Here is a 15053-nt window from a genome sequence, read left to right on the forward strand (position 1 = left end):
GCCTGAGTGACCCCTCATCATTCAGTGTCCCTGTGAAACAGCATGTAGCTTAGGCTGTGAGACATAGAGCCATTTGTTCAAAGTCTCGACTCCGCCACTTCCACTCTGTGGCCTTGACCTCTGATCCCATTCTCTCAACTGTCGCCTGGGGATGACAGTGCCTGCTTCCCTCCAGATCAGTGCTGGGTCCATGAGGCAGGCTCCCACCAGGCCTCTGCAGTGGATAAGCCAGACTCAGTTTGTCACATGTGCAGAGGGGAGCTGAGGCACAGGAAAGCTGGGCCTGTGAGGCAGGGCCGGGACTCAAGCCTCCAACAGCCCAGCGCGGTGGGTTCACTCAGCCCTGTTCCCCTGCCTGAGCGGTCCTGTCCCAGAACAGGCCCTCAGGCATCACCCTCACCTCTGTGGAAACAAGGCAGCCAGACAGGAAGCAGGTTTTCATGCCAATAATTTATTGAACGGAGGTCTGTACACAGGCAAACCTTACTGTGGAAACTAAGACATCAGGAGCTCCCCCACCCACCCACCCCCAGCCCTCCAGGGTTGGGAGAGGAGGGAGGAGACCTTAGGGGCAGAGGACAGGAGGAGGGACAGCTGTAGAAGGGGGACGGGCCAGGTTGGACGGTGTGAATCGACGTTTTCTTTAAGAAAAAAATTATAACAATCTATTTACACCCGAGGGGGAAGGAGGAGCAGGGAAGGGAGGAGGAGTAGACGGGATGGTCTGGTTCTATTTACAAGGGACACAGGAGGGGAAGGGGGTTGGAGGAGTGTAGGCCTGGGAGGAGGGGAGGGGGCCGAGGGGGCAGGAGGTCCTCATGCCTCCAACCCCCTGTCCTTCCTTCTCTTCCCTCCCCACAACCAGTTAAAATCCTCTTAAAAAGCCCACCATAGGGTGAGGCTGGTGAGGGAGGGACTGGAGGTAGGGACAGGGACTCATTTACCTCTGCCCTCTAGTCTAGGGGCCCAGCCAGGTCAGGAGCTTGATGGGCTATGGTCCCCCTTCCCAGCCCCACTGGAGGCTCCCAGATGGAAGGGTAGTTGGTGGGGCCCTCAGGAAGAGTTAGTGAGGGGAGCTGTGGCGTCGGTCGACTGCCATTCCGAGCCGGTCTGAGCCTCACTTAAAGCTGAGGGAGAGGAAGAAGCAGACAGTTACCCTTTGCCTTGCAGACCTCCATCCCTCCAAGAGCAGGAACTCGGTGGGGGATGCTACATCAGAAACAGATAGCTGCCACTTTGGGTCCAGGGTTGCATGCTCAAATGCCAAAGGGCCAGGTTGGTCATGGACGGACTCCAGAGAACCAGGCCCCACATAAAAGAGGGCAGCTGGAACTTGGCCCCAGCTGACAGCACCGCCCCGAGGAAAGGCAGGCCCGCACTGCCCAGTCGGATTTTCTTCCCCAAGAGAGACAGGAAATCTGAATTTGTACATGCAGTGGCCTCAATTTTTAAACGTGGACAACAAATTTAACTTTTTGTTTGTGTGTGCAAGCCAAACGTTTATCTTTGGCTTTCCAGTTAGCACTTAAACACAGATATAGATGATAATAGCCTACGAAGGTGACCATCAAGGCGTATACGATCAAAGTGTCAACAGTTTCCACACATGTGCAGGAAACTCTGGGGCTGTGGAAACAGGCCCGCCTCCCAGGCTGAGAAAGGCTTTCATCTGCCACAGATGGCCCCTGACTTACCTTGTGAGGATGGAGTGAGGGTGGCAGTGCCCGCTGGGGACCTCAAGTGAGGAGGGATGAGAATGGCGTTGAGAGATGGTTGGATGGAGAGTTCTAGGGACAGGAATGGACATGCCCAGTCAGGAGGCAGGGCACTGGGAGACAGGGTCAGGGTTAGAAGGGGGCACCAGGGAGGGACCCAGCTCCTGGCAAGGGTGTAGCCACTGAATGCTTTAAGTGAAAAACCAGAGGGAGCCTCGCACAGGTGATCACAGGGCATGGGTTAAGCAGGGTCAAGTCTCCTGTCTTGGAGGCATCTCCTGAGCCCCCAGGCCCTTCCTGTAGCCCACCCTCAGCGCCCCACTCCTGTCTGTAACACCAAGCACTCCTCCACATCGTCTGCCTGCCCCTCCGGTTCCCCAGATCCCAGGCTGTGCCCTCACCGCCAGGACTGAAATTGAAGAGGGGGGGAAGCGGGCGGTTGTTGGGAAGCTGGGTTCCGTGACATCGCAGTTCATCAAAGAAGCTGTGGGCGCAGGCTTCCAGAGGGGACAGCCTTGAGGACGGCGTGTACTCCAGCAGGCTAGAGCAGAGCGCGATGGCCTCCGGCGGCGTTCGAGATTTGAACACCTTAGGGGGAGGGGACAGAAGTCACCAGGGTGAAATGCCCCAGCACTGGGTCAGCCAGCATCGTGCTGCTACGGGGCCTGCAGCAAACGTGACTAAGTCCCGCACACCCACTTTCTAACTGAGGCACCACCACTGAGGGGCAGTCACCTTCTTTCGGGTGAGCAGCTCCCCCAGGTCCCACCACTGGACGGGCCCTGCTGGGAGCCTGTTTCCCCACCAGAAAAATGGCACTGTCGAACTTACCGTCGACCCTCACCTTCTCGAGTATGGGAGATGCCATAAAATTGGAAATGGGATGAGTTACTAACCCACTTCCAAGCCCTGACTCTATAGCCAGGTCCCCAGGCCAGCTGGCCTCCAAAGGGGACCTCAGCCATGCTGCCTGAGCCCCTAGCCCTTCCCCACCTTTGTCCAGGGGTGAGCTTTAATCTGGGGAAACTTGAACTCCGTGTAGTTGGGGTTCATCTCTCGGATCTGTTCCCGGGTTGGTGTTCCCAGCACCTGCAGAGAAAAGGAGGGGTCTGAGCCAAAGCCCCTCTCCCTTAGCCCACCCCCCCCCCCCCAACACTGTGCCGTGCCCTCACCTTGATGATCTCCACCAGCTGGTCTACCCCACTGTCCCCGGGGAAGATGGGCTGGCCCAGGAGGAGCTCAGCCAGCACGCAGCCAGCTGACCACACATCTGAAGGGGGAATGGGGGAGGGTCAGGGCTCCTCCACCCATCTCCTCACAGTGCTTCGATCCCCCCCCACAGTCACCCCGAGGGTGCCAGGAGCCCATTTTCTCAGCCATGAGAAGCAGCACCCTGCTCAAGGTCCTACGGTTTAGGAACGCCGGAGCCTGATGTTGAACCTCCAGGTGTGACTGACTGTGCTGCACTCTCCAATCTAAGTGTTTCCAGCCTTAATTGCCTCTCTCCCCTCGGTGACCCCAGTAAGCCCCTTCTCTACCTCTGGCCTCCGGATGGCCCAACATACCTAGAACAGGCATCTGTGTTCTTCGGGCCTCGGGAAGATAAAGCCTTAATTTCCAGGCCTAGCCTTTATCCTGCCCACAGGAACAGCTGCAACCTGGGAGTCTTGCCCCCCTCCCTGGTCTGTACTTGACCCCCAAGGCACAAGTTCACACCTAAGGACCATTCAGTTTCTCCACACTGCTGATGAATGTTCTCTCCAAACCCTTTCATGCCCCCGCCTCTTGCCTGGAAGGTAGTGCTGCCATCCCCACCAATGGGGAAAGACACGAGGCCCTGTGAGCAAGTCACACCCTCGCAGTAGAGAGCCACTGATTCCCCCAAGGTCACTGTCAGCCCCTCCCCCGAAAGAGGGCTGACTGGGAGGCTCCAGAGCCCGCATGGACTCTGGAGTCAGGTCAGCTTTCAAAGCCCAGCCCTGCCCAACCCCAGCAGTGCGAATGCAGGCAGGCGGCCTCCCCGCTCGCAGCCTCAGACTGCTCATCTGTGAACCGAGCATACGGCAGCATCGCCCTCCAAAGTTTGTGAGGACTGGATGAAAGAACACACGTTAAGCTTTTATCGCCGAGCTTGGCAGACAGCACACAGAAAGAACTCAAAAACTGCCATGACTGCCGTTGCCCACCCCCACCCTCCGGGAAGTCTGACCAATGGACGAGGTGTAATCAGTGGCTCCGAAGATCAGCTCCGGGGCCCGGTAGTAGCGAGAGCAGATGTAGGAGACGTTGGGCTCCCCCCGGACCAACTGCTTTGCGCTGTGGGAAGAGATGGGTGGGAGTAAACACAAGGCCAGGGTTGGGGTCCCTCCTCACCCCTTCGGCCACCCAGCGCACCCCAGGTCAGACCCACCTGCCAAAATCGCAGAGCTTGAGGACAGCAGTGTCAGGGTCCACCAGCAGGTTCTGGGGCTTGATGTCGCGGTGACACACGCCCTGGGAGTGGATGTAAGCCAAGCTCCGGAAGAGCTGGTACATATACACCTGGGACAGGCAAGGGACAGCACAACTGTGGCCTAGGGCTGCCCACGGAACTTGCCAGCGCTCCACCCTCTTGGCCTCAAGAGCCCTCCCAAGCACCTCTCCAGTTGACTCATAAACTCTTCCACTGCCCCTGGGTCCTCAAACCTTACTCTGCACCAGGCCCACTTAGAAGGCTTGTTAAAACAGGGACCTCTGGGGCCCCCTCCCAGTTTCTGATTCAGTAAGTTCAGGATGGGGCATTTGCGACAGACCCCCTCAGGGCTGGCACTGCCCCACACCTTGAGAATACTGCCTCAGTCACACACCTCAGCAAAAGCCTGATACACACACACACACACACACACACACACACACACACACACACACAAGGAAGGCCTTGCGGGAGCCAGTCACTCAGCTCCAAAACCACTGGCTATAGGAAGGGCTCGGCTTCCTTCAGCTGCCAGTCAAAACCACCCACGGGCTCGCCTCCCTCCAGCTGGATTTTCCTGCCACTCTCCCTCCCACTGGCTAGAACGTAAGTGCCAAGAGAGCAGGGATCTTTGTGTGTTCATCGCTGCTGTGTCCCCCAGGACTCAGGCCAGTGCCCAGCACATAGCAACTGCTCAGGCCGGCTTCCTGGGCCCCCCTCCTCCATTCCCACTGCCCTTGGCTAGAGATGCCGCTTCCTCACCCTGCACCTAATGATCTCCCAGAAGCCTTCCTTGATCCTTCTCACCCCCAAAGCAGGCAGGGCCGGGGGCCTCCTGTTTCCAGAATTCCCTGTGTTCCTTCTACTATGGCAGTTGCTAGTAGTTTTATAGTTCTTCGTAACGACAGCTGTCTACTCCACTAAACTGAGAGCTCTTCAGGAACAAAGCCTGGGTCTCAGTCAGTTAGGTCTCTGGAACTGCATTGGGTTCAGCACACAGGTAGCCACAGTAGGGATTCACCAAACCAGAGGACTCCCCTCCTGGGAGGCGCAGTCCCCCAGCACCAACCCCTGATAGAGCTCTGTAGCTCACCGAGGCCCAGCGTTCTTAAAGCTAGCAGGAGGATCTTCAGCCAACCTGAACCCACCCACCTCCTCCCAGTGCAGAAGGCTGCTCCGGGGGTGCCTGGGTGGCTCAGTCGGTTAAGCGTCTGACTTCGGCTCAGGTTATGATCTCACAGTTCGTGGGTTCAAGCCCCGCGTCAGGCTCTGTGCTGACAGCTCAGAGCCTGAGCCTACTTCGGATTCTGTGTCTCCCTCTCTCTCTGCCCCTCCCTGGCTCACACTCTGTCTCTCTCTCTCTCTCTCTCAAAAATACATAAACATTAAAAAAATAATTAAAAAATAAAAAAATAAAAAAAAAAGAAAGCTGCTCCGGCCTCTGTTCTCCACATCATCCCTAGGCTCATTTATTCATTCATTCATTCACCCATTCATTCAAACACCTCCTGAAAGAGACTAACACCTGGGGCACAGCACCAGGCCCTGGGGAATGAACCCAGGTTCTGTGGACAGCAACCTTCCTCCAACCCTGCCTCCTTCCCACTCCCCTCTGCCAAGGCTTTGCAGGCCAGGACTCTGACTTCAGCATCTCTCCCTTCACATTCTCGGTCCCCACCCCGATTCTAACTCCACCAACAATACTGGTGCCACTGGGCTCCCAGGGTGGACCCGAGCAGGTACCGTGCAGTCTTCCCCAGACCCCAGTCAGCCTGCCTCCCTGATTCGGTCAGGCCTCAGGTTGGCTTGCCCTGCATTTGGCAAGCTCTGTCTATGGTGGTTATGGAGTCAAGGGCAGGGAACACACAGCCTGCAGAGACCAACATAGAGTTGGGAGGAAGAAGGAACCCACAGAAGGCAGGAGGATCCAGAGCCCCTGGCTTTGTAGGCCTGGGTCCCAGCAGCCTGCCCGCCTGCCCACCTTGACATAGATGATAGGGATGGTCAACTTGGCCTTGGTGAAATGGCGGGCCACCCGGTACACTGTCTCGGGCACGTATTCCAGCACCAGATTTAGATAAAGCTCGTCTTTCTGCAGAGAGCAAAGGAGAGGTGTGAGGCACTGTGAGGAAAGAGCGGGGGGGGGGAGGCTTGTGGGGGATAACGGGGGAAGGACTGGCAGTCACGAGAAAGGCAGGCAGGAACACGGGTGGAGTCAAGGTGGAAGACTCCCCTGCATGGGCAAGGCCTCACCTTCTCCCCACTGGAGTAGAAAAAGTATCTCAGCCTCACAATATTGCAGTGGTCCAGCTTACGCATAATCTGCAGCTCTCGGTTCTTGGGAGCAAAAGGAAAGTGCCTCAGACAATGGCCGACTCTCCCCGCCTCCCCTCCCTGGCACCCCTCACCACAGCCCTGCTCCTCTACTCCTGCCAACAGAGCCAGGTGGCTACTCCTTGCGTCCCAGCTCCAGGACCCCTCTAGCACAGACCCTAATTCCTTACCACTACCCATTTCCCTCCCCCACAAGCTGAAGGCCTATGGACTAAACCCAACCTACAGATCAGCTTTCTTCAGCCCACTGTTCAAAAATTCCCAATGCGTTGCTAACATTTGAAAATCAGGGGTCTCCATGTATGAATCCACTTTTCCTGGCTGTCTTGAAAAATCAGATGATATGGCCACACAAGGCCCGAGTGCCAACAGACAAGTACCGGCCACCCAGTTCACCCTGGTCCCCACTCCTCTCTATTGCCTCCCCTGGAGGCATCTGGGCCCTTGAACCCTGACTTGGATCTTAAGTCCCAGACTCCAGACTTCCATCTTCCAAGAGCCTCAGTCTCTTCCCTATTCTCTGTTCCCCTGAGTTCTGGCCTCAGAATTCACACCCTCAGATCCCTCGCACTTCTGGGACTCAACGCTAATCAAATTCTGGCCCACACCCTGGAGCTCCTCCTGCCCAAGGGTTCTCACTGCCAAGACCCAGTCCCTGACCTGGTTCGCTCCCAGCCTAGGCTCAGTTCATTTATATCCAGGCCAGCCTGAGCTCCAAAATGCCAGTCCTTGCAACACCAACTGTCCCTCGACTTCTACCTCTTCCATCTCCTTTTGGTTCCCTGGACCTCCACTAGGTTATAGGGCACATCTGTCCCCAGGGGGACAGATGCCCACACCAAGGCACATGGTTTGGTGAGCAGAGTACAGTCTGGATTTCATCCTGCGCTTGCCAAGCACCTGGGTCAGAGCACGACCTTCACAAACACACTCATCACCCTCTACCAGCTTCCTTTCTCCTCTGGGCAGAAGCGTAACTTAGCGGGTAAGGTGGAAGGCTTCGGAATCAGACAAGCCAGAGGCTAGTCTTGCTCTCAAGTCAATTCTCTTATCTGAGTCTCGGTCTTAGAATGAGGATAAGACACCAGTGTCCACCCTCAGAGAACCTTCATGTGAATTAAATAACAACTCGCCTAACAAAGCACTTCACCCAGAGCAAAAGCCCAACATCAGCTCTGGTCTCTCTTGGAACCCACACTCCCATCTTCCACACACTTTTCCACTCCTTTCTCTTCTGGCTCGTGTTCAGATCCCGTGAAAACCCAAATCCAGCACCCTCACTAGGGTGCTCTCACCCATTATGCCTGGTCACACCTCCTTGTCCCCATTTGCCCCAAGCTACCTTGAACCTCTTGTCCTGGAGAACCTTCTTGATGGCCACCAGTTCCCTGGTCTCAGCCAGCCGTGCCTGGTACACGACCCCAAACGAGCCATTGCCAATCACTTTGATGTCTGTGTAAGCCACCTCCTGGGATCGCTCTGGGCCTTGGCCTAGAGTCGCTACCACTGTGGTCACCTTCCCGCTGTCACCTGGGGAACAAAGGGGACACACATCCACTGACCTTCCCCCTCTTGCCACCACCCGATCACAGGGCTGTGGGGAGGGAGGCGAATCTCTATAGGATGCTCACTGGGGGCCTTTGTCTCTTCTCTGTCTTTGAGCAAAGGTGGCTGCTGGATGCCTCTGGGTGCCCTTTCTCCTCTTCCCTTCAGGGAACCCTAAATCCTGCTGCTTCTCTGGGTGGGAAGACACTGACACTTAAACTTCTTGCTGTTCAAGGATTGATAACCCAGAATTTCTACCTCTAGTGAGCAGCAAATCACTGGTCCCGCTTGGTCTGAGGGCATCCTCATACTCTCAGATGATGACTGTATCCACTCTGAGCTTCCTGCCTGCTGGCCCCACTCCTGACTGGGAAAAGCCTGACCTAACCTCTCCCACTTACCAGAGCAGTGACCCCGAGGCACTTCTACTTTAGGAAAGCACTAGCCTTTCTCACAGCTTGAGGGACAATGACCACTAAGTCCTCCTTGCTACAGCTGATAACCACCACTATTTTTTAGTGGCAGAAAGGACTCCTCCAGGTATGAGTGACAAGGTCATGACTTTCACAATAAGCCCTTCCCCAACTACTCTGGAGTTAGAAAAGGCGCTGACCTGGCCTCCTCATCTGTGTGGTCCAGAGTTCCAGACCCCTTCCTGTATTTGGGTGGTCCCCAATGGACAAGTACTAAGTCTTGAGACTGATGAACCTGGCCTCCATTAACAAGGGGCCATCCCAGCCTCAGTCCTTTGAAGGAAAGCTGTAATTTCCAATTCCATTCTCTGAACAGCAGCAAAGTTTCGTGGCATTCTTAGGGAATAGTGACCTCTTTTCTTTGGTGAACTTTTCATCAATTTCCCAAAGGGGTCACTGATGAACCAAATTTGTTTTGAGGGGCACTGATACCTTCTTTTGGAGGAAGATGATCCTATGTGGCTATTCTTCCAGAGCTAGTGACACCATACCTCAGAACAATGATAAGGGTAGAACCTTAGATCCATATTCAATGGGGAACTGTGACCCTCCCTGACACTGTTCCATTTTTTGTGGAAGGAGACTTACCGAGCAAGTTTTTTTTGTTCTGTTTTGTTTTTAAGTAAATTCTACCCCCAACGTGGGGCTCGAATCCATGACACCAAGAACAAGAGTCGCATACTCTACAAACTGAACCAGCCAGGCACCCCAAGCCAAGTTTTTGGAAGAACAGTGCCTATGGACTTGTTTGGCAGGGTATACTGATTCCCAGTCTGTCCTCATTTCTAAGAAGCACCAACTATTAATTTCCACCATTGGGGGTACAGTTCTATCTGTTATGGACAAATGATGGTAACAGGTCTTGCATTTTAAAAGGAAAGACTGCCTGGGTACCAGTTTGGGAAGCCCTGGCCCTATCCTTCCGGGGACACAGTAACCTCAAATCCATTCCTATGTGATATTCACTCCAAACCCCCATCGTCTAAAGGAGAGCAAATTCGATCCCCTTTTTGGGGTGACGGTGATCTTCTTTTTGGGAACAATACCCCTTTAGCCCCATTTGCAAGCGAGGATGACTCCTGATCCTGTTGTCTAATGGATGGCAACATCAGATTCCTGTTTTTAAGGCTCAGGGACCCAACATCTCAGTACTAGAAGAACAGAGACCTGCGACCCCTGTTTCCTTGAGGACCACTAATCTAATCCTAATATCCAGTCCTAAACTCCAATTGATGGTAACCCCTCAAATCCCTTTCTCTGGGAAGGGGAGCGCTCAAATCCCATCTTTGGAAGCACAGGGAGCTGGACCTCCTATCTGGGCATATGGAAGAAGCTGATCGACGTTTGAAGGGCTTCGGGAACCTTGATCTCCACCCTCCACGGACGCCGCTAATACTCACGGCCCAGCTTCACTCCGGGCGGCGGGAAGCTAGTGCCCGCACCGGGGCCGCCGCTGCCTCCTCCGCCGCTGCCGCTGGGGCCACCCCCGGAGCTCGAGGCCCCCACGCCCCCACCCATGGCTCCGACTGACGCCTTCCCACCGCCGCTGCCGCCCGGACCGGAGGCCGAGCCCCCGGGGCCGCCGCCGCCACCACCGCCTCCGCCGCCTGGCTCCGCGAACGAGCTGGTCCGCGCCCGGCCCGAGCCCCCAGGGCCGCCTCCTGAAGGCCCGCCGCCGCTCATGGCGCCGAGCGCAGGCCCAGGCCACGGGGCTCGGGCTGCCCGGGCTGCCCCCGCCGCCGCCGCCGCCGCCTCCCCCGGGCTCTGGCCTCTTCCAGGCCGCGCCGCTCGGGCTCCGGCTCCGGCCCAGCGCCCGCCGCGGGGCACGTCGGGAGATGCAGTCCGCCTGCCCTACGCGCCGCCGTCGCCGCCCTCGGTCCGCACAGAGAGCCGCGAGGCACGCCGGGAAATGGAGTCTGCAAAGGCCTTGGAGCCCACCGCGGGGGATGACGGATCGCGCTGCACGTCAGGAAAGAGTCCTGGGCAAGAAGTCAGCCAACTGTGTCGACTGCGGACTCTGAAGCACATTGGGAAGCGGAGTCAGAGTCGCACACTCACACACTCACTCCATTGCAGCAACTGTGAGCCCTAAATGTGCTTCAAAAATGTAGTCGCAGCCACTCTTTCAGTGAGCTTTGTAGGCCGATGCACGCCGGGAAATGGAGTCCAGACGCTTATTTAGTCTATTGGCCGTGTATGCCGATCCGTGCCAAGTGCACGGTGGGAAATAGAGTCTGCGCCGGTGCATCCGCAGATACCGGACCGTGAAGCAAGCCGGGAAATGGAGTCGTCGCCACGCCCTCACCGCATTGCAGGTGTAACGCGACTTCCAAAGCACGCCGGGAAATGGAGTCCCAGGTACTACCTAAGCCCCAAGTGGACACTGCAATTATGGAGATAGGCTAGGAAATAAAATAGGTACGGCGTTCCTCTGCATCTCCTACGCTATGCCGCAGTCCCTACCGGGAAATGTAGTCAACACCAAGGCTTCAGAGTAGTTGCTACAGTGAACTTTGTGTCTTCTGGGAAATGAAGTTCAAGGCGGCCTCCCCGTTTGACTGAGCGGGAGGGATCTACGAGGAACCCGAAGCATGCTGGGGAATAGTCCAGTCAGGATCCTGACCCTTTGTGAGATGAGACTGCAGAGGCTTGCTGGGAAGTGGAGTCCAGCCGGTACTTTTGGGAAAGCGAGAGCCGAAGGTGAAAGACATCAATCCCCCCGGGAGACTGTAGAGTGTTCAACGCCTCCTTCCCCTCCCCCAGGTCCCAAGAAAGTGACCAAGTCTATCAGGGGCTGCGGGAAAATGGGAGCCCAAACATTCCAAATTCCAAGTTTCCACTAATCAGGGAGGCAAATCCCCCGCAAACGACTTGGGAAACAAAGTTCCTAGTGGTCTCTCAGAACAATAGCCTTCAGATACAATCTAGCTTTTTCTACCAACGTGGGTTGCACCAAGAGGCTGAGAGGAGAATTAAAAGAGGTGAAAAAAGAACTTCTGATTTGAACCCTCTTTCAGCCTTTTGCGTTCTCCCGCTTCCCAAGTTTACAGGATCCAGGAGGGCCCAAATCAAGGAATCAAGGAAGCCGACTGTTAGGAGTAGCCTCAAGTTTTGTGCACGGACTATGTCGCCCTATTTATCGACTAATAAATACCCGGGAGGACTCTATCCCCAAAGGACGCTGGGAAACGGAGTTCGTGTGAGGGTGTGTGTGTGTGTGTGTGTGTGTGTGTGTGTGTGTGTGGTGTGTGTGTGTGTGTGTGTGTGTGTGTGTGTGTGTGTGTGTGTGTCCCGGAAATACTTGGAACTAGAATGAAATCATCTTCAGCCCTCCTGCCTCGTAGAATAATGGGAAATGGAGTCTGTAGACCTTCACTTTAATCTGAGCCAGTGTTCATACTAACTGTCCTGCCCTTTCTAAAGCCTGAAGAAACTTTCATCCACTCGATCTAACTGCAGTTCTCAGCGGATACAGAGCAGACAGACAGTATCGCTCAGGCCTTCTCGGACTACATTAACCAGAAGGCAAAGCGCGGACAGACTTCCGCTCCCTTTTCAATGAATGCAACTCATTACGAACAGTTCAGAGTCTGGGAGTCGTAGTTTTTCAGCCAAATGGTGGTTGCTGCCCTCTGACGGCAGCTCGAAAAATGAAAAGCAAAAATCTGAATCAAGCAAGCCCCAAGCCTGGGAAATCCTACACTGGACCAACAAGGCCCAAAAGGACAGCGGAGCGGGGCGGGATGGCGGCGGTTACTTAACGGCCAGAATTCATGCGACATGCGCAGTGGACGGCGCGTGGGCAACCGACAGGAGGGGATTGGGGTCGGTGGGAGTCTGAGGGCGACCGTCTGAGGGAATTTTAACAAGATGTTTACAGGGGTGAGAACGTTTGTTGAGGGGTGCTAGGGCAGATTGTCTGTGTCTGTGAGGGGCCTGTGGTGTCCGGAGGTGTCCAGGGGAGTCTGTGAAGTGAAGGGGTCTTACTGGGGACCAGTGGAGAAGTCATAGGGGACTCGAGGTGTCTTTAAAAGGTCTGTGGGATGCCAAGAAACTACTCCAGACTGAGGGACCCGAAGGGGTGAGCAATGTTTAAGAAGCACCAGGAAGGAGAATCGGGCGCCTGGGGCGGCGGGGGGGCGGGGGGGACGGGGCGGGGGTCTGGGTCTGGGGATTATAGGCTTGAAGAGAGTCTCTGAAGGATGAATTAATTGATGAAAAATTGTGAGATCGACAAAAGGCTTTCTACTGGGATGTGGAAGACATCGAGGGTGTGGTCTTGCAGAAATTGAATAGATTTCTAGATTTGGGTGGGTCATTAAAGACTGGCGGAGCTGCTGGAGTTTACAAAACTAAATTCCACCTGTGACACCCCACTAGGTCAGAACTGGGGGCAACAAGTCTGACCTAGAGAGCAGTTCTAAAGCCGAGCACTTCTTAATCCATATTGGACCTGGTTAGAGGTGTTCTGAAGGCACTGAAATCGAACTGAGACACTCGTCTGGGTCCTTCCCCCCCCTCCCCGCAGTGATAACACCCCCCTTTCTCCATCACACCACCACCACCAGCAACTCAGTTGCATCTATGTTGCCAGGAGACATGCCTCATCCCAACTTCCAGAAATAGCCCAGTGGCCCCCACCCCAGGGAGTGACTTACATCACCCAGGAGAGGGAGCAGTTGCCCGCAGGCTGCCAAGGGAGCCTGGGTTTCCTGCCAGTACCCCAGCCCTGGATCTTCTCTTCACTGCCAATCGACATCATCTGGGACCACCCACCCCGGGCTGGCAGGAAATGAGGGTGAAGCCTGAGTAGATAAGAGTTGCCAGTTCCTTCCCCCTCAGAGTTGCACAGGGTGGGGTTTCTCCATGAAGCCAGTCCAACAGGCCTGAGCCCTCAATTCCCACCTCATTTCTTAGCTGTGTGGCCTTGGGGAAACTCCTTCCTCTCTCTGGGCCTCAGGCACCTCACCTGCACTGTAGGGGTTGGGCAGTCTCTAAGGACCCTTTCAGCTTGGATTCCTTCTCCTGGCTCTTTCATCCCTGAATCAAGCTCTCCAGCCTGAACTTCTAGCTTTAGGAGCTCACCTTTCAGATCCTATGATTGAAACCTTTGTCTAGATCCAACTGTCCTTGCCTGAGGAAAAGGAGTTGTTGAAAGCACACAGGCTTCAGAAACAGACCTCATTTAAAGTCCTGGCTGGGGTTAGGGCCTTGGGCAAGTCATTTAACTGAACTGCTTGCCCCCACATTGCTGGGTGTTAGAAATAAAGCACTGCAGCTAACTAGGTATTAGGTACCTGGTACATAGCACGTCGTCGATCAGTAACAACCAGGATTAAGCCTGTCCCTTAACTCGCTGGCAGGGGATGTTCCCTTGCTTTGACAGAGACCGCTGATGTACCTTGCAAGGTCTGCATTTCGAGAGTTGTTGCAGGCCTGTTGCCAAAGTCCCCTTCCAGGCCGTGGGGACACCGACCGGGGAACACACAGAACCAGAAAGGAAAGGCATTTCAGGTGATCAGAAAAGCAAGGACGACAGGGTGGTGGAATCTAAAGCGCTTCCAAGGATAAGCGGATCCCCACAGAATAGGGGAGCTGTCAGAGGGCAAGGGTATGCCTGAGACGTTTATCATCAGGTCCTGGGGGTTATATGCCCCTGAGGTCAGATCATTTTCCAGGCCTCGATTTGACCCATTCGGATAGGGTTAGACCTTCTGGCCATAGATACTTTGGAGAGCCAATCTAGGTTCCTGTCTTTCAGAATCAAACAAAGGCTGTGTGTGACCTTTTAGTTGTTGTACCCAACACCCAGGACAGATCACCACATCCAAAGGTCCAAAGTTTTATTGTTTTGAATACATTCTCCAGCAGCCCCCAACTTCCCTTCCCCCCCCACCCACCCACTGTCCCCAATACAGAATAAGGCTTGACCACAGACCCCCACCCCAGGGGCCCCAGCTAGGAGGCAGAGGGGGCTTCCAGTTTGGTTTCAGGGCACCCCCTTCCCACCCCCCCCCCACCCGCCTGCCTATGGGCTAGTCCTAGGAGCAGCTGGGGGTGAAGGGGTTGGACCAGTGCTGGAATGAGGGGGGAGGAGTGGGAGAGGGATAGCAGGCACTTGTAGAGATTTGTGGCCTATGGGCGGCACCCCTCCCCCTCCTCTGCCCCCCAACCCCCCAACATGGAATTTTTGGTTCATCATATAATGTCCCTCCCTCCCCTGCTGCAACCCTGTGGGGTATGAGAAACCCAGGCACTCAGGGCCCCTGGAGGGGCAGGGAAGGCAGGATCAGGACTGAGGATGGACAAGAGTGGAGAGGGACAGGGACAGGAGGCAGAGAACAGGGAGGGAGACAAGGCTTTTACTTCCTAAGCGATTGTAATAAAAAACGTTCCTGGGCATTGAGGCTGGAGCCTCAGTTCAAATATAAATTCCCCAGAATGGAGGTGGCCCCCTCAACTCCCCCCACCCTACCCCCCCCCCCACCACTTTGCCTGGAGCTTAGAAACCCACAGATAGGGGAAAGCCCCCAG

General features: G+C 55.3%; 1 protein-coding gene across 1 annotated transcript; it reads right to left on the reverse strand.

Annotated features, from left to right (window-relative positions):
- Window positions 1-431: 431 nt before the first annotated feature.
- Window positions 432-10255, reverse strand: GSK3A (glycogen synthase kinase 3 alpha). The gene is made up of 11 exons (XM_042920920.1): window positions 9920-10255; window positions 7844-8031; window positions 6421-6504; window positions 6149-6259; window positions 4126-4256; window positions 3925-4031; window positions 2888-2985; window positions 2709-2804; window positions 2117-2303; window positions 1695-1787; window positions 432-1127 (listed from the first exon to the last, which is right to left on the reverse strand). Exons 1-11 carry the CDS (start codon window positions 10200-10202, stop codon window positions 1054-1056), a joined length of 1452 nt encoding a protein of 483 aa, XP_042776854.1. The 5' UTR covers window positions 10203-10255; the 3' UTR covers window positions 432-1053.
- Between the last annotated feature and the right edge of the window lie 4798 nt (window positions 10256-15053).

The sequence above is a fragment of the Panthera leo genome, chromosome E2, assembly GCF_018350215.1.
Source record: "Panthera leo isolate Ple1 chromosome E2, P.leo_Ple1_pat1.1, whole genome shotgun sequence".
Classification (NCBI taxonomy): domain Eukaryota; kingdom Metazoa; phylum Chordata; class Mammalia; order Carnivora; family Felidae; genus Panthera; species Panthera leo.